The sequence below is a fragment of the Lactuca virosa genome, chromosome 9 (genome assembly GCF_052849685.1).
Source record: "Lactuca virosa cultivar CGN04683 chromosome 9, Lactuca_virosa_CGN04683_v6, whole genome shotgun sequence".
NCBI lineage: Eukaryota > Viridiplantae > Streptophyta > Magnoliopsida > Asterales > Asteraceae > Lactuca > Lactuca virosa.
The window spans coordinates 162,864,177-162,883,557 of record NC_136434.1 but is presented as its reverse complement, the minus strand read 5'-3'; the positions used below and the strand labels follow the sequence as shown (position 1 = coordinate 162,883,557).

Genomic DNA, 19,381 nt, shown 5'->3' with positions numbered 1-19,381 from the left:
GACGTACTAGCTGAAAAGCTAGCTGTTAGCTGAAAAACTAGCTGTTAAATAAAAAACTAGCTGATAAAAAATAACGTTTGGTAAAACTAGCTGAAATATATAAAATTACATAAAAGGACATGTGTTTCTATAATTAATTAAGAGGTGCATTTGGAAAATTTTAAAAAAGCTCCTAAAAAGCTAGTCTAAGTAGTTTTTCAAAAAGCTAGCTTATAAGCTACTTTTTGGCTTACCAAACACGATAAATATTTAAGCTAGCTTATCAGCTAGCTGTGGCGCGCCAAACACAACCTAAATAGTAAGTATTTAACTTTTTTATCAATCATAATATTGAATTTGATATTTTTTCTATTATTTAGGTTATGTTTGGCGCGCCACAGCTAGCTGATAAACTAGCTTATTTTTTGAGCTTTTTTATGTTGTCGTGTTTGGTAAGCCAAAAAGTAGCTTATAAACTAGCTTTTTGAAAAGCTACTTAGACTAGCTTTTTAGGAGCTTTTTAAAAATTTTTCAAATACACCCCTTAATTAATTATAAAAACACATACTTTTACATGTCCTTTTATGTAATTTTATATATTTCAGCTAGCTTTTCAGCTAGGTTTACCAAACGCTATTTTTTATCAGCTAGCCTTTTAGTTAACAGCTAGCTTTTCAGCTATTAGCTAATACTCCAAATATAAAGTATCTTATGGGTCGATATATAAAACAACTAAATCGAAGGACTTTAGAGCAAATAAGTAACAGTCAATCCACGTATTCTTTTAGCCTCATTCAATCTCATAGCACATAGAACGCAAACCAAGAAGACGACGACTGATACTGCCGCCGAAAACCTCCCACAAGACACCGGAAACCACCGTTCTCTACTCCTAACTACTCAGACGATCCGATACCACTTCATCCCGTAAGATTTGAGCTAAATTTGTTCTTTGTAGATTCATCGATACATAACCGACTGTTCCACATGGTGAATTAACCTATTTGTAGTTGTGTTATGTATCTCTGTATACAGAAGTATGCAATTTATTTCTTTATATTTCGTTAGGGTTGCAGATCAGAAGAAATTTCCTTAGTAGACTTTGCTAATTTTAAAATACTCTGGATTTCTGGATCCGTGGATTGGGGAAAATGACTTTACACTCTTTTAAGAAACGAAAATCTCACTTGCTCATTGTGCCAATCGTGTTGTGTAATTTTAAGACTCTGTGATTAATTTTATGACAGCTTAGCAACTAGAAACTTTTAGGGTTTTATCCAAGTTTACAGATACACATAAATCCATCTGTTTCGCCACTTTTGAATAACATATAATATCGTTTTGATTTCTACAGAACAATCAAACAGTAGCCAATTTACTACTCTGAAGGAATTTGAAGGTCGGACTCTCAATTTGATACATAAATGGAGTCAGAATCTGCTAATCCATCGCCACCTGTGAAAGACTCAAATCCACAACCCACTGCAGCAGTGGAACCTAGAAATGATTCTGCACAAGATTCACCATCAAAGTTATCTGCTTCTGGGATAACTACATGGGCCAAAAGTCTGAAACTTCCACAACCTTTAGGAGGCACACAAGATGAATCTTCTTCATCTGAAAACACTGGAAGGTTTGCTCGTTTGACTAGTGGACTTGGGTTGCGATTATCCCCAAAAACTCCTCAACAAGATGATACTCATACTCCTAGTCCTGATGGAGCTCCAACTACACCTCAACCTGGCATTTTTGGAACAATCACCAAAGGTTTTGTAGACACATCCAAAAATGCAGTCAAAGCTGTCCAAGTCAAAGCTCGCCATGTTGTATCACAAAACAAAAGAAGATATCAGGTATTAATGTATTATCTATATATCTTATCTCTATATAAGTTTTCTGTGATTCATCTTTCTATATGGGCTTCTGACATTACTTTATATTGGTTACAGGAAGGGGGATTTGATTTAGATATGACTTACATTACTGAGAATATTATTGCTATGGGATTTCCTGCTGGTGATATGAGCTCAGGCTTCTTTGGATATGTTGAGGTAAGTTCACAGAGTGCTTTTAACTTTTAATCTTTTATCATCAACTTAACTATCATTAGCACAAGTATTCAAGTAATGAAATAGTTTTGTTGATAATATTTGAAATTTTGTGTAGGGATTTTATCGTAACCACATGGAGGAAGTCATTAGGTTCTTTGAAACATATCACAAGGTAACAACTTTGTGTTTTTACATTTAGTCTCCAATTTTATTTAGCTCTCTTTTTTATAATTTGTGGATGTTAGGATAAGTACAAGGTATACAATCTTTGCTCTGAGAGGCTATATGATGCATCACTATTTGAAGGGAAGGTTAGTCAACAAGTCAAAAAGTCAACCTACTTGTACTTTTATGTTTTTGTTAATTAAATCATTTCATCATTTTCTTAAATTAGTCCCATTTAATATATTTTTTGCAGGTTGCTAGTTTTCCATTTGATGACCATAATTGCCCTCCAATTCAACTGATAATATCATTTTGCCATAGTGCATATGCATGGTTAAAAGAGGACATTGAAAATGTTGTAGTTGTCCATTGTAAGGCTGGAATGGCAAGAACAGGTTTAATGATTTCAAGTCTTCTTTTATATCTCAAGGTACCAACTCTTCAATTTACCAAACTACCCCTCATACAAACTGTATATCATATCAATTGTTATTACTTCTCCCTGCAGTTTTTCCCCACAGCTGAGGAGTCTATATCATATTACAACCAAAAAAGATGTGTTGATGGAAAAGGACTTGTTCTTCCAAGTCAAATAGTAAGTCGAATCTTTTTTCTTTTTTTAATTTAAAAAAAAAACATATATCTGATATGTCCGTTTTCGTCTTTTTTTAACATAGAGGTATGTCAAATACTTTGAACGTGTTATGACATACTTTAATGGAGAAGATCAGCCGGGGCGCAGGTACACATTAAATATTATATATCTCTCTCTCTCTCTTTAATTTCTTTTTTTTTTCTTTTTTTTTTTTAAATAGTTTAATTGAGTTTTATTATTATTGTGTAGGTGTATGCTTAGAGGATTTCGCCTTCATAGGTGTCCATATTGGATTAGGCCCTCCATTTCTATCTCAGATCATAATGGTAACTACTAACATGATAATTGATAATGGAATGTAATGATCAATTCCGTTCCATTTGTTTGTGATTCCATTCCATGTTAGGAAACATTTCTCTTTTTGGTTGCAGGTGTTCTTTTTTCCACCAAGAAGCATCCAAGAACCAAGGATCTATCGGTATGTTTCTTTGTAGTTTTTACAAAATAAAATGTATATGGTCTTTTTGACTTATATACCCTCACTGGACTGTTTTTGAACCAGCCTGAAGATTTTTGGTTTTCTGCTCCAAGAAAGGGTATAATGGTCTTTGCGCTACCCGGAGAGCCCGGATTGACCGAATTATCTGGTGATTTTAAAGTTACTTTCCATGATCGTCAAGGCGATTTCTACTGGTAAAAACATAAAATTCTCATATATCACAATGACTATATTTTTGGGACTAAAATTGAAAAATCAGCTATACTTAAAGGGTCAAAAATGTAAATTACTCTTGCATATAATATAAAAGTTTCATACAAAAACTCAATCCATGATGTTTTTTTTTCATTTGTATATATGAAGCTGGCTGAACACAACAATGATTGAAAACAGAAAGATTCTAACCACAAATGACCTTGATGGATTTGATAAGGTAACTTTTTATTTTTATTTTTATTTTAATTTTTTTACATTTTTCTTATATATTTAATACTTTTACTAAATTCCATTAAATTATCAACAGAGAAAGTTACCATCTCCCGGGTTTCAAGTTGAAGTCGTGGTGGTGGACTACAACACCACCACCACCACCACCACCCAACCAAAACCCGAAACCGAAAGTACAACCAAACCAGCTGAGGGTACAACATCAGATCCACCACCACCAGCCGCCACCACCACAAAAGACTCCGAAAAAGATGACGAGGTGTTTTCCGACACCGAGTCCGATCCGAAAGTTGCAAAATTGTCAAATGACACGAAGAATTTGTCGATAGGAAATGTGATTCCGACTCCGACTCCGACTCCGATTCCGGCCAGGAAGCCGGAAAGTGATTCCGGTGTACCGGAAAAGATGACCGGAGAGGTGAGTGATTTCAAGGCAATGGCGGCTGATGCATCTGTGTTTACATTTGGTGATGATGATGAAGATTATGAAAGTGATTGAGAATTGAAAGAGACTTGTGGAAATGTGGTTGGTTGTATATAAAATGGAATTTGAACGTATTTTAATGTTTTTTTTTTAATAACTTTTATTTCATTTATTCTGAAGTTTCGTTCATACCCAGGTTACAAAACTCGATGAAAGTTATATGGGTGGGTTTGATTGATTGTAAGTTGATGTATTATTTTCTTGTATGAGAATAATTGTTGATGTGATATTGGTAATTTCTTGTGGAATTTGGTTTAATTTTTTCATGGGTTTTTTGCTATAGGGGACTTTGAAACCCTAATCATAATAACAATATAGTTCTATGCATTCAAGATGACAACTTCCATGGATGTTGGTGCTAGTCATTCACAATCGTTGACTATCGACATACATTACAAATGTCTTTGTTCCAAACCCTGTGACCTTTGTAGACCCTACAATATTAACGTTTAGTGATGTCGATTTTGGTGAATATGGACCACAATGACTTTCTTGGTTTTCTTGATGAAACACTAACTAGTAACTATATGCTACTACTTATTTTGGACTGTTCTAATTCCATTCTCATTTTTAAAAAACAACCTTTTAAAAACATTTATTATAAATCCAAAGATTCAAAGTTTTAATTGCAAAAATAACGGTCACAAAGTTGCCAAATCAATTATAGGTTTAAAAGAGGGATTTAACATCAATCCAATATCATAACATAGTTCAAATGTACCACACGTTTAATACCCTCGTTACTCTTCTAAGTCTTCAATATGAATACATGTCAAGATTGTAAACTCTTATTACAGGTCAAAAAGGTGTAACAACCCGTAATCCGAAGACAAAGGGTTTAGTAACCCATAATCCAAAGTGAAAAGGGTTTAATGACTCAAAATCCAAAGTGAAAGGGTAAATATACTCATAATCCAAAACCAAAAAAAGTTTAGTAACCCATAAATAAATTTCCAAGTTCCAACATATTCAAATATTCCAATAATGGTTAGCTAAAAAGTTAAATCAATCCCATATAAATCAACATTTCAAAGGGATTATTTAGTCGACAAGTAATAATGCAATATGTATCTATCCCAATCTCAAGTCAATCTCATAAAAGTCCAAGCTCACATACATAGATGGTTAGATGGGGCTCATGTATTGATTTCAACCAAAACGACACACTTTCAAATCCTGTTCAATAATAGGACTCATGTGTCATAAAGATAACACCTTAGATAGTTCCAATGTCCATTCAAAATTTACCAGGTGACTTGTGAAGCATCAAACAAAAGGTAGCGGCCTTGCTTGTGTATAATGATGATTATCTAGAAATCTAATCACTCTGAAATAAAATAAAATCCCATATGAATATCATGAATCACTCTCAAGGTCTCACATCCTACGTGAATGTAATGTCGTTTGTAGTTGCCTACTCTGTATATTTCTCATCTTGCTAGTAAGAGGAATGGTACAATGGTTGTGAAACATACATAAACGGGATGAACTGGGATGTTACAAAACTCACCGAAAAGAGGACAAACTTGTCAATTTAGATGTAAGTTACTTGAAGACAAAGGAGTGGGAAGTGATGATATGGAGTCAAACATGTATAAGATTTTGCAAGTAGGAACAACATTTGATGCTTTAAGCACTTGTAACGTGTCCAATGTCATTTCTACTAGCCCTATTGTGTATTTTTCTCATCTTGCTGGTCGAAAGCAACATGTAATGATGAAACACATAGAAACTAGATTAATTGGAGTGTTGAAAAGTTCACAAAAAAAGAGGGAAAAATTGTTAATTTAGATGGAAGTTACCTAAAGACAAAAAGAGTGGGAAGTGATGAGGATGTAAATACAAATAGATAGAATATTTTGCAAAAGGAGCATCATTTGAGGCTTTATGGATTTGTACCATGTGCAATGTCATTTGTGGCAACCATGACTTTGTATATTTCTCATCTTGTTAGTCGAAACCATTCTACAATGGTTGTGACACAGATAAAAAGTTGATCAAGTGGGATGTTTCAAAATTTACCAAAAGAAGAGGGCAAAGTTGCCAATTTAGATCATGGTGACGTAGAGGCAAAAAGGAAGAAGTTCTTGCATTCAGAACAATATTAGGACATCCATTATCCATTCAACTTTTCAAGACTTGAATGATGTCATAACTAGAAAAAATAACTTTTCTTAAAACCCCACCATTTTAGGATGGATGGTGTTGTGCCATAAAAACCACACTTTTTTCTCCTGACACATCACTGACATATCACTTTTACCACAAAAGTATGGTTTCTTTGCCGCACACCACGTGTGGTGCCATATATATATTTTTTAACAATATAATTTAAATAAAAACTTCATTTTTAATAAAAAAATAACATTTCATTACTTAAAAAATAAAAAATATAACATTTCATTACTTAAAAAAAACATAACATGAAAATATAATAGCTCTAAATACTTAAAAAATAAAAATAACTAGAAATTTTAAACCTACAAACATAAAAAAAAACACACAACAACTGATTAAATATAACTAGAAATTTTAAACCTACTTAACATAACGTTTTTTAACGTCGGCTTTCATCCCAAAAACAATTTCAAGTTCCTCCCCGTTCATGTGCGGCGTGCCCATCATTAGTACTTTCATGTCACTATCCCTTTATCTTCGAAACTCTCTTTCGGACGCAATTTGCAAAAATTTGTCCATTCTTTTTTTTATACCCTTCATATCGTCCCCCATTTCTTTCGAGTCATCCGAATCTACCGCTTTGCCTTTGTCTTTGTGTTTTGCTTTGTCCCTTCCTATTGGTCGGGAAGGTGGTGTAACACGGGTTCATCATCGTTGAGGTCGAACCCAACATGAGCATCTGATGTAGTGTGGTCAGATTCAGATGTTCTTGAGCGCTTTGAACCGCTATCGATATGCTTGTCGGATGTTTTGTTCATTTTCCATTTTTTGTTATCTTTCACGATATTCTAAAACTCAAAAAACTTGAACGCCTTCTTATTTTCTTGATGGTACACTTGAACCGCTATCGATATGTTTGTCGGATGTTTTGTTCATTTTCCATTTTTTTGTTATCTTTCACGATATTCTAAAACTCAAAAAACTTGAACGCCTTCTTATTTTCTTGATGGTACACTTGAACCGCTATCGATATGCTTGTCGGATGTTTTGTTCATTTTCCATTTTTTGTTATCTTTCACGATATTCTAAAACTCAATAAACTTGAACGCCTTCTTATTTTCTTGATGGTGCACTTTTAGATATTTCTTCAAAATCACTTCATCACTTTTTCTGCATTTCCATGGACGTTTCACGTTGTTATACAAATCATTAAACAACATGACTTCCTTGTTTGTCTTCCCCTATTTGGAGTACACTTGATGTTTTGAACGATACTCTGGAAGCTTAATTTCTTTGTGGAACCTTTTTGTAACTCGCCTAAAAAAATGGTCATGTTTTTGGTCTTTTCTAGTTTTCGCATCTTCTAAAATATCGATCTATGATTGTGCCAATACTAACACTTTTTTGGGTTCCCATCCCTTGGTCGCCGTCTTATATTTTCTTTTACTTGGTGCTTGGATGGGTTAAGTTTCTCGAACGATTTCAGGTTCAGAATCGAAAATGGGTGCTTGAGTTTATTGAACAAATTTTGGCTGAGATAAAAAAAATCAAACGGATTAAAATCTATATCGGGTACGGTTTGTGATTGTGTTGGTCGTTGTGGGAATTGGTGCGGATAATACGGTAGCATACCGCCATAGTGATAAAGCGGAGACGAATAAATTGGTTGATCGTAAGAAGGTCTTGGGATGTTTCTAGTGAGTGTTTTTTTTGGGTTGTTGAAAGAAAACATGTTAAGAGTTTTTGAAAAAGGAGAGTAAAAGATAGAAGAATTGGATTGAAGTTTGGTAAATTAAGGGTTGTAAGGTTTTATTTATAGGTAAAAAAATTACAAAAAAAATAATAATAATAAATTCGAATTTTAAAAAAACGACCGTTCAATGTTGGAAAAAAGAGAAAGCAAGAGAAAGAAAAGTGCAACCAAAACTAACCGTGTGCGGCGAGACTACAGTGAAAACCATTGGGTGGGCGTGGTGTTCTCCCTACCATAGTGGCAAAGATGCGGCCAAACCGCACCCACACCCTTCGGTTTTACACTAGAATATCTCATGATGAGTTCAATATACATTGAACTCCACATTCTCTCTTCTATATTATATTAAATTATATTCTATTCAACCCTCGTTGTGGATGACGTTAGATGCTTTAAAGGTTATTCTATTCATCCTTTGGTCTTACACTAGAATATTCTATTCAATCCTCGTTCATACCCAAGTTTCTAGGGTGGGTTTGGTTGTAAGTTTGATTTATTTTCTTGTAAGGTACTTGAAAATTGTCGAAATAATTGTCAATGCAAGTAGATTTGATGTTATAAACTTCTTATGAAAGCTCGTAATTTCTTGTGGAATTTGGTAGTTGTTGACTTGATGTTGGACTATGATTAATTATGTTTTAATTGATTTTGTGCTCTTGGAAATGATCGGAAAGTTTGGGGGTGAATGTGTTTAAACGTGTTTTATAATATAAACGTTATCCAAATGAATCTAACCAATTACAAAAGATATTAATAATAGTTTGTAATGTACAAAAGAATAAAAACTTAAATAAAAAAAAACGGTCGTTTAATCGGTCAAAGATACGAATATCTGTCAAATTAATCTCTAACCTTCATATACTCGTTTTTGACAAGGCAGCGAATTTAGCGAGTCGTGCGTGTTCCTACGAAGGATCAAGCTAGGGTTTATCGAATCCTCGCACAATTTCAACTAAATCATCAATTTCCTGGAATTATCTGATAAACGCGCTCAATTACTCCAAGAGGTAGAACAATTACGCAGAGATTGGAATGCTATAAAAGAAGAATTCAATCATCATTCTTTTTCAATATAATTTCCCATGTATAATAATCAACCTTCGATTCCATCGGCAAGTTATCATCATCATCAACCAATGGCGAATCACCGCATCCATGGCAATGTCCTTGAAGTCAATGGTACGTGCAATTTCGCTTCATTCGTTTTTAAGTTGATTGAGTAATTGCATGTTGCAGGAAAAAGGTTAATCAGCACATTCGTTAATCATCTGTGTATTTACACAAATTATTTACGTTTAGTTCGTGTCTAATTTCGATTTCTCATGGATGTTCAGTGATTTGCTGCTATAAATTGAAGGACACGGAATGGATTTCAAGGCAAGATCCTTACGTTTGTGTTGAATACGGGAATAACAGATCTCGAACACGTACAAACACAGGTCCGATCTCATCCTCAATCTCGTGAATTGTACATGCATTTGCTTAATTGATCTGCCCTCGAAGATGTCACAATTGATTCAAGTTTTAATTTGAAATAATTTGGGGATTAATTGTGTAACAGATGGAGGAAAGAACCCTACATTCCAAGAGAAATTCGTGTATGGCATGATTGAAGGATTACGAGAGTTGAATATTATGGTTTGGAATAGCAACATCCTCTCACATGATGACTTTATTGGAAGCGGAAAGTAAGTAATCCTTTAATCCTTTTCAGTTTTCATCTTCTTTCTGTGTTCTTTCTTCAATTCAATATGATCAGTTTTATGGATGAATTCTTCATTGTTGTGGTGTTCAGGGTACAATTAGCTAAAGTTATTTCTCATGGATTTGATGATAGCTCTTGGCCATTACAATCTAAAATTGGCAGGTTTGTGTTCTAATTAATGCATATGATTATTAGAAGTTGAATAAGATTTTGATAACATAAAAAAAATTGCTAATTTGAAACTCATTTTATACAGATATGCTGGTGAGGTACGATTGATAATGCATTATAACAATGTCAATGTAAGTCCAATTTTCATGCAATGTCCTATAATTTCTTGGATTTTTAATTTTTTTGCATTTAACTGTATTTTATTTTATATGCAGAATCATGCAAACAGTTATGCCACATATGCTTCAGGTCCACCACAGGTCCCTATGTACTCCGCACCACCACCACCACCACCACATTCTTCCATGTCTTATCCACCACCATATCTACCTGCCGGAGCTTATCCTGCACCACCTGCCGCCTACTCGTTTCCACCTAATTCCGGTGGTTATCCACCACCATCCCCATACCCATACCCGCCAGATCCTTATTCTGCTCGGCCATATGGATATCCAGGAGGGTATCCACCACCGTATTGAGGTGACAGCTGGCAGTTGATCCCCTGTATCATTATTATTATTATTATTTTTCCTGGGATCTCATGTACAGTTATTAGCTCTATTCATCATATTAATATATTTATTTTTTGAAATATTTTAACTTAATTTATCATATTTTGATTGATTCATATATTGGTAAAGGTTAAACATAATAACTAAACGTAAGTTGTATAGCTAAATATTTTTGTAAGTATTTTAAGAGCACTGACTCAAACTTAATTTCTCAATTTAAGCATGAAAATTACCCCGAAACTTAGGGTGCGTTTAGTTGCGGAAAAATGGACCGTTTTCCGGAAAATTTTTCCAAGAAAAATGAGAATTTTGAAAACACGTTTAGTTCGTCTATTTTTCTAAATTTTTTACGGAAAATGAAAATTTTCCGTTTTCTAAAATTACAAAGAAGTTGGAAATTTTTGGAAAACCAATAATCATTGTTTTCCACATTTTTCTAATTCCAAAATTTTCTAAAATATAAACACCCACTTCCACCCCATCCACCTCTACCTACCCTCACCTTAACACCCCCAACCCACCACACCCCTACCTACCTACACTCACTCCCAAACTCACCCCCACAAACACAAACACACACACACACACATACACCCACCCAACACCACTACCACTACCACAATCACCGACCTACCATCACCATCACCACCACCACCACCACTGTCCCATCACCAACACCACCGCCGCCATCATCACCACAGCCACAATTGCCGCCACCACCACCACCGTCTGTCATCACCACCACCGCCGCCACCCCGCTGCCGCTGCCACCGCCACCGCCACCACCACCACCACCGTCGCCATCATCGACACCACCACTGCCCCCCGCCGCTGCCCCCACTACCGTCACCGCCACTGTCCCCATGCCCACCCTACCACCGCTACCGTTTTCTAAAAATGAAAACCGATAGAAAAATACACATCTAAACACGTTTTCTAATTTTCTAAAACTGAAAATGAAAAACGAATAAGTTTTAACTAAACGCGTTTTTAAAATTTTCCAATGAAAACTGAAAACGGAAAACGAAAACTGAAATGAGAAAACAAAAAACGGAAAATGAAAACTGTTTTTCCATAACTAAACGCAACCTTAATTTCTCAACACCAGATATTGTGAGCTACAAGCCCTTTAGTAGGGATGTTTGGTTAAGCATTCATTAACTTGATAGAATTAGACGTCATTACATTATAACATACCCTGGGAAAGTATGCCATTTCCCACTTTTCGTATCCGATTTTGTCTAGTTTCTACATGCTTAAGGTACTAGATGGCATAATGACACCATTTTTTTCGTTGAAATCTAATTCCTTATACATTTTACATGTTTTCCAAAAAAAACTTATTAAATGTCTTATTTTTTTTCTGTCTTCAGTCATATGTTTACAAAGCCTATGAAGCACATGTATGAATACTATTTGAATGACGAGGACAATGGAAGTAGTCCTATCAAAAATTATTATCAAATTTTCATTATGACCGATGAATGGCAACAACTTCCTTAAAAACCATGTCTAAGTATCCCTAGACTCCGTCTTCCCCACTTCGAAGGCTAAAGGGAGGAGTTGGTTATTTCCTTCCATAACAACCACGATAAACATGGTGCCTTAGTACTTCCCCTTCAGCCGGGAACCATCTATAATGATCAATAGGTTCAAATGATGCTTAAACGTAAGGATCTATAATTGATAGAGGTTATAGGAACACATAATAGCATAAGTCTATAAAATGTGATGATAATTTGTTATAACTTGCCACACAACCAATGGTGATAGTGAAGAGTTGAAATTGGTTTAGGTGATCCGTTTTAATATGGGTCACGGTGCCTGGATTCGTCTTTTCTAGGTAGTAACAAAACACAGAGAGTCTTAAAATGAACCCTTCAGTTGTTCGAGCGCATGATCCTTCACACACCAAGCTTGAGAGTGGAAATACAAACTTTAAATATATTTTTCGTATCATGAATGATTTCTTTTCCCTTGTATAGTCTACCATGCTCCACCGTCAAATCTTTCAATATAAGTCCTAAAACTCATTTATTTATATACCGATGATTACAAAGGATTTGTATTTTTGAACAAATGTGTCTATTCTCAAATACTTGAACTTGAAGAAAGTCGATATCTTCGATTTTGACAGCCTCCATAGATCATTCATATTTTTGAACATGTTTTTGCATGACTTTGTGTTGGTGATTTTAGTTTCACTGGACATTTTGTGTAATTGGAACTAATATGTGAGCTAAGAGGTTTATAATTTGTACTCTACATTATATGTTCGGAGTGTGCAGAGTGCACACATATATGAGATTGAATTATAAGCCACTATAACAAAATGGCGGGGGTCAAGGGGCCGCTCCCCCTTGCAGGGTCCTAGGGTCAACGCCTCTAGCGGGGTTCAAGGGGCAGTCCCCGTGGCGGTGGAAAATCTGAATTCTAATGGGTGAATATGGTAAAATTGGCAAATCTCGACAGTTTTGGAAACATTGATGACGCCATTAATTCTAAGTTTAGGGCCGTTTGATAGTTGCTAACTGGGTTACAGCTGACTGGGTTAGAATTTCTGATTGTGTCTACATCTGACTGAGTTTATGCTGTTTGATTATTTATCTGACTGACTGTGGTGAATGATGAAAAATGGCCGTATTACCCTTACGTTGTGCTAGATAAAATAATTATACAAATACAAACTCTCACATAAAATCTAAATAAAACATACATCATTTAAAATCCAAATACAAATGGTCATACAAAATCCAAATACAAATAAAAATAACATAATAATTTGCATGAATATTTAACGTTCACCATTTAAAAATCCGAAGACCAACTAGCTCTACTTCTCTTTTCTGCCATGTCTAAGGAATAAATGAATGCTAAACATGTTACATAAATATATACACAAATATATACACATATACACGTATACACCAATATACATACAAATATGTCCACTATGGTAAATCCTTTTTTATTCTTGTATTTTAGTTGGACTTTCGATCTGCCAAAGTAACAAAGTGTGTCATCATTGAGTATTTGTATTTACTTAATAAACTAGAGAATGTTTGTTTTAGACACAAATATAATTTGTTATTCATGAATTTGCCCTATAATTTTTTATGTTTAATCTGAAGTATCTTGCATGATAATATTACTTGTAGAAGAAACTTTAACAATCACCCCTGATGACTTCTCTTTCACAAATTGTGTCACAAGATTTCTCAAAAAAAAAATACAATGTAGAAGTCCGGCATTTAATACTAACATCCAAAAAATCATAAATCTAGTTTTTGATCTCCCCTGATATACTTGGTCCACTTTTCACGATTAGGAGGAAGAGATGAAGTTGAATATATGTAATGCCCCAAAGAGCAATTAAATAGACCATTTAATGAAAAAATTCTGGAATGAGAAGGAAGGAATAAACTATTACCTGTGTTGCGGCTCTTGTTGTTGATCGTCTATTGTTGTTGCGTCGTCGAGGGAAAAAATCGGCGGGAGGGAGATGATATCAGAAGCAGCCGTGCGAAATTAATAGGGCAATGTGGGTATTGTTTTTTTTTGTTCCCCGTCCATCGAATGGAAAGCAAGGACCGAGTTTTGTCAAATTGTTGGACCGAGTCCACATATTGGACCGAGTCCCTTGCTCTATAATCCCTATCAAACATGCCAATTGGTTTTTATTGGACCCAATCCCTCTTTGGACCCAGTTAGACACCATATCAAACGACCCCTTACTTGACTAATTCAGAAGACGACAACCCTAAAATGCAACCCTAATTGTCATGTATAAATACGACTCTTCTCTTTGAGCCGTCATACCCCTTTTCCTAACTCTTCTTATTTTGTGAGGAACTCATAATTCTTCTAACAATTTGGCTTACGTTTCTATACCTAGATTTGTAAGTGTCCATTTGGGTTATCCTAGATCGGATTTCTTGTAACCTGGACATAGGCTAGAAATATCGGTTTGGAAAGCGAGTTTACAAGATCCACTAGGAATCCAAATTTCTACCATAAACCCTATATACCTTAACACTTTGTTGTTTTATATTGAAACCTTCTTCAATGCATTTAACCCCAACCCCAACGCCAACTTCAATTTTCTTTTCTTCGTAATGACGAAATGAGATGTGTGTGGTAGGCTTGTACAATAGTAGGTTTTTGGGTTAGGAAACGAGGGACGCATCACCAAAAATCCTTTATATCATTATATGTCCATACCTTTTACCCCTTTCATTCTTCACATCAAATTCATTCACTAAGATGTCTTCATTCATTGAATCCCCAACAATATTCTCCTTGATATACCTTTACAGTATTCATAATCCTTACTTAATAGAGATGGAGATGAAGATGGTCTAGCATCATTACCCAAAAGGATACCATCTCCACTAGCAATCCTAGATGCAACAATATCATATGTAGGTTCCTTATTGATAACATTCTTACGCATATGTTGGTTAACATACTTAAAAGGACCGAGGGCCGGTATAAGAGACCATCATAGTTGGAATCTGATTGCTTCTAGGTGCCCATCCTCTTCCACCATATCCCCTGCTGCCTAAACAATACACACCAAGATTGACAACATACATCATATCCATATCCATATATGTAATACACATAACAAAATTATGTAAATAGTTGTTTAACCGGTCATCATCATTTATATAAACAACAATGTCGATTGCCGAATATTTTTAAGATAACTTGATTTGATTATACACCACGTGAATTTTCTAGCCACCAAATTAATCAACCTAGTATATGTTATACCCAAACGAAATTCAACATGCAATTATTGTTAACATTCAATGACATATACTCCCAAACGCTATTAACATTCTCCCACATCCCTCCGCTACATAAATGTACTATAATACTATTTCTTTATAAATTCATGATCTATATATTATGAAGATATTTGATAATCAAAACATATCACATCATGAAATTAATGTATACCGCGAACCATTTGCGGAGAGTAGGAATATATGAAATTAACAAATGATAGTTTTCATGAAAAATACCTAACGACAATATTTTTCTTAAAAGTGCCAAACAACTATATTCAAACTTACAAGCGAAAATATTACAAAAGAAAAAAACACATTAAATGGGTTAACAAGAAGATGTGGAAGAGGTTGATTCGTTATTTGATGTATCTTTACATAGTTGATATGGGGAATGGATAGGTATGATCTATATAGGTAACAATCTGGTTTTATTTTGTTGCTTATATTCAAACATCATGGATATGAAATTACTATTTTGCCCTTCCCTTTTATGATTACTATTTTTCCCCGCCATTATATGATATTTTTAACTAACATCAAAGACCAATGGATACTCATTTGAAATCATGAGAAACACCAGTTAACTACTAATAGCCCCTGGATCTTTTAACAGAAAAACAGCATATTCCAAATTCCAAACAAAAAGAAAAGCAAGGGCAATTTAGTCATTTTAAACAGAATGAACAGAAGTCATCCTAATCCTATCCTCCTCGCATATGAGCACCCAATTCACCAAACTGGTCATCAGCTTCCACTGTATCTTCAGACAAACGAACAGCATCCAGCTTCTGCTTCAGAACTTCAATGGCATTCAACACCAATTGAGACGCTTTGACTGCACCCGTTGACTCCACTGTAAATATAAAACTATCTTCTTTTGCATAAATCTCAACAAGCCCTGGTTTTCCCATGGCTTCCACTTTCTTCAACACCTCATCATCATACGTGTATGCTTCAGGATCCACCACCTCCACCTTCATTAATCAATCACAATATCAACAATAAAATGTAACAAGTTTGTGTTTTGATATAATAAAGAATTAAAGATTAAGAAACCTGTTGTGTGTGGGGATTTATGCCAAAGACTTTTGTAGGGCTGCTTTCAACTACACTTGTTTTTTCCTCAAGTGATAAAGTTTCCATCATTTCTTCATTGATGTGGATTTCAGGCTCATACATGAAAGTTACAGTTGCAGCTGGTGACCATTTTGCATGATCTTTTCCAATTCCCTTTCTAGCTATTGCCCTTAGCCTCAGTTCTTGCCCTTTTCTCAGTTTTACAATTGTGATCCCCCTAAACACAAAGAAATTAACCTTAACTTCTGCTAAAATACACAGAGAATTGCAGTCACTTCTATCATTTCATCTTATTGATGTAATATATGGGACTTAGGGTTAACTTATCTTGGTGAAATCAGATCTAGTCTAACATGCAATCCGTTGACAGTAATCAAGTTCGTAATTTCAATATAAAAACCCTAACTATACCCAATTGAAGCTGAATAAATGGCAATGAAGTTTTGAACAGAAGAAATTCCATGTAAAATATAGATGAATAGAGAGAAACAGACCTCTGATCTTCAGGATTTTCGAAGCCAGAGCTGGTATCGGAGAAATCAACAGGCACAACGGTATGGTCAGAGCTGTAAAGATCTTTACTCGTGACATCTAGGGTTTGATCATTTATACACTTAGCTCTCAGATGAAACTCAACAGAACAGAACTCGCATTGGCCATCACCGTCACAGGCATCGCAGTCGCGGGAGAAGCGCATGCTCATGGCACGCTCGCTTGTGAGCGGGATAAGGCCAAGACGATGTGCGATGAACTCGTCATTGAGAACAGAAGAGTTGACTTCGATTTCAACAAGATCGATGGCGATGGTCGGAACCTCGGCAATCATGACACGGCGGAGTGCATTGGCCACGCTGGCGTCGGTTTCCCGGAGCTCAAATTTGGCGTAGTCATCTTTCAGTTCACGGATTTTCACCTTGGGGAATCTCTGGTATGAAGCTCCTTCCATTTTCGTTCACTCTTTTGTTTCTCTCTCTAGGGTTTGAAAACCCTGGTTCTCTGTAAAACCCTCTTCCCGTTGCCTATAGAACCAGTGTCATATGCGTCAAATTATTATTTGGCCCTTTATAAATTTGAGATAAAAACTAGTCCATACAGTACCCATTTTTTCTACAAAATGGTCAAAACTATAAATTTTTTGGATCGGTGGTCATCAATCCAAAAATAAGAAATCATGCATGTGTTCATACTATTTGTATTTGATATGTTTGGTTTCTTTGCGTTGGATGTGGTGAAGCTTCTTAATAAAGTACAACGGATCATGCATAGCAATGTTATATCCCCTAGATCTATAGATGTAGTCTTCAAAAGAATTAACTTTATCACACAAAAAGGTTTAGTGACACAACTTGTTGTCCGCTAGCATTCTCATTCGTTGTACGATGATAACTAAGATTTATTAATCTAATCTCCTGAATTGGTGGTCCTTTTGAGTATGTCCGTATGTTGTTTTGGTCCATCTGAAAGTTGAAATGACTAAATTGCCCTTTTTATATTTATTTTCTATATTTTATAAGTATTTATATATATTTAATAAAGATAAGGGTCCACATGCCCTACATACCCACCCACCCACCCCCATCTTTCTTTCTCACTCTCTCTCTCCCCCCCCCCATTCTCTCTCTCTCTCTCTCTCTCTCTCTCTCTCTCTCTCTCTCTCTCTCTCTTTAAGGCTTTTTTAACACCTCCATTTCTTTCCTCTTTTTTGGATTTCAAAAAAAAGATGTTTATCCCTTATAGGTATCTTCAAAATCCACCGAGTCGTCACTGAATATTTGTATGATAATCTTTTGTTTGGGGACCTGAGAGGGATTTAGTAACATATTGATTTGGGGGGCATTCACATCTCCTGCTTGTCTGTGCTTCTCACGACACCTCAACTCGTGTTGTTCACCTTTCTATTTAACTTTACTTAAACAGGGACAACTGCTTCTCGAGGGCTTTGTTGAAAACCATTTACATGCACAAATGTATAAGTTCCAGTTTCTACATTCGAACCACCCACATCTACGTCATGGATGCTAGCCGATGGTTCTTCTCCTCCTCAACCCATAGACCCGCACATACGGATAACTGATCTATTTATTGTACTCTTCATAGTTGTTCTCAACACATGCTCAAATTAACTTGATTTTGACATTTAAGCTTTGGTGTTCAAATCTATGAGAGAATTCCTCATGCCCTCTACCTGTTTGATGTAAGTCTTAAACCAACAGTACGACATGTTATATGTATCTTTATTATTGCTTCTGTAATATAAAGTTATGGATTGTGATTGTGAGTTCATGATCAGGAATAGGGATGTCCTGTTGGGAAGAAAGAATAGAAAACATCTACTTTGTTTGGGTTGAAATAAATATATCTCGTGCCAACATTGGACTACTATACCAAGGTCTCTCCTTCAACAATTAACATGGCTTTTTCTGGATTTGGTGAGATCGATGATGGTGGTGGTTTGGAGTTCGCTTTCTAGAACGACGTAGGATAAGGTTATGTCAGGGAGTTTGTCTCCGATGAAGATGGTGACGATGAGTTTGGGGGTGGCATAGTATTTGATGGCGTGACGGTGAGTGAGGCAGAGGTTTTTTTGTGGAGGGTAGAGATGGAGGTGAGAAATGGTCAAATGGGTCTTGTGTTTTTTAGCAGAGAGAGAGAGAGAGAGAGAGAGAGAGAGAGAGAGAGAGAGAGAGAGAGAGAGAGAGAGAGAGAGAGAGAGAGAGAGAGAGAGAGAGAGAGATGTGGGCCCATTTATTTTTAATATTTATTAAAATTTGAAAAATTATTAGAAAAAATGAAGAAGTTTATAACAGTCTTTTCAATTTGGGAAATGACCTTTTCCACATATAAACATGGTCAAAAGGACCACCGATCCAAAAAATTTATGGTTTTGACGAAAACACGGAAAAAAGGCATACCAAAGGGACCATTTTTATAGTTTTGTCTGAATTTTAAATAGTTTCTTAATTGTTGTAAGAATTCAGATATATCAATTTGCCCATTGTAGTAATTTTTGTACATACAAAAAGATATAT

At 35.4% G+C, this 19,381-nt stretch overlaps 3 protein-coding genes across 3 annotated transcripts; 2 read left to right on the top strand and 1 right to left on the bottom strand.

The window, feature by feature from the left end:
* The first annotated feature begins 740 nt into the window (after positions 1-740).
* Positions 741-4,478, top strand: LOC145137171 (phosphatidylinositol 3,4,5-trisphosphate 3-phosphatase and protein-tyrosine-phosphatase PTEN2A-like). The gene is made up of 13 exons (XM_079071307.1): positions 741-906; positions 1,334-1,832; positions 1,929-2,030; positions 2,146-2,202; positions 2,276-2,341; positions 2,449-2,625; positions 2,704-2,790; positions 2,873-2,937; positions 3,040-3,116; positions 3,222-3,268; positions 3,353-3,483; positions 3,653-3,722; positions 3,813-4,478. The coding sequence occupies exons 2-13, from the start codon at positions 1,404-1,406 to the stop codon at positions 4,233-4,235; spliced, it is 1,731 nt and encodes a 576-aa protein (XP_078927433.1). The 5' UTR covers positions 741-906; positions 1,334-1,403; the 3' UTR covers positions 4,236-4,478.
* A 4,451-nt stretch (positions 4,479-8,929) lies between these two features.
* Positions 8,930-10,559, top strand: LOC145138661 (16 kDa phloem protein 2-like). Its single transcript, XM_079072700.1, has 6 exons — positions 8,930-9,270; positions 9,426-9,530; positions 9,653-9,779; positions 9,887-9,958; positions 10,053-10,098; positions 10,183-10,559. Exons 1-6 carry the CDS (start codon positions 9,174-9,176, stop codon positions 10,444-10,446), a joined length of 711 nt encoding a protein of 236 aa, XP_078928826.1. The 5' UTR covers positions 8,930-9,173; the 3' UTR covers positions 10,447-10,559.
* Positions 10,560-15,839: 5,280 nt separating this feature from the next.
* Positions 15,840-17,403, bottom strand: LOC145138480 (DNA-directed RNA polymerases II, IV and V subunit 3-like). The gene is made up of 3 exons (XM_079072568.1): positions 16,847-17,403; positions 16,332-16,569; positions 15,840-16,249 (listed from the first exon to the last, which is right to left on the bottom strand). The coding sequence occupies exons 1-3, from the start codon at positions 17,296-17,298 to the stop codon at positions 15,977-15,979; spliced, it is 963 nt and encodes a 320-aa protein (XP_078928694.1). The 5' UTR covers positions 17,299-17,403; the 3' UTR covers positions 15,840-15,976.
* Between the last annotated feature and the right edge of the window lie 1,978 nt (positions 17,404-19,381).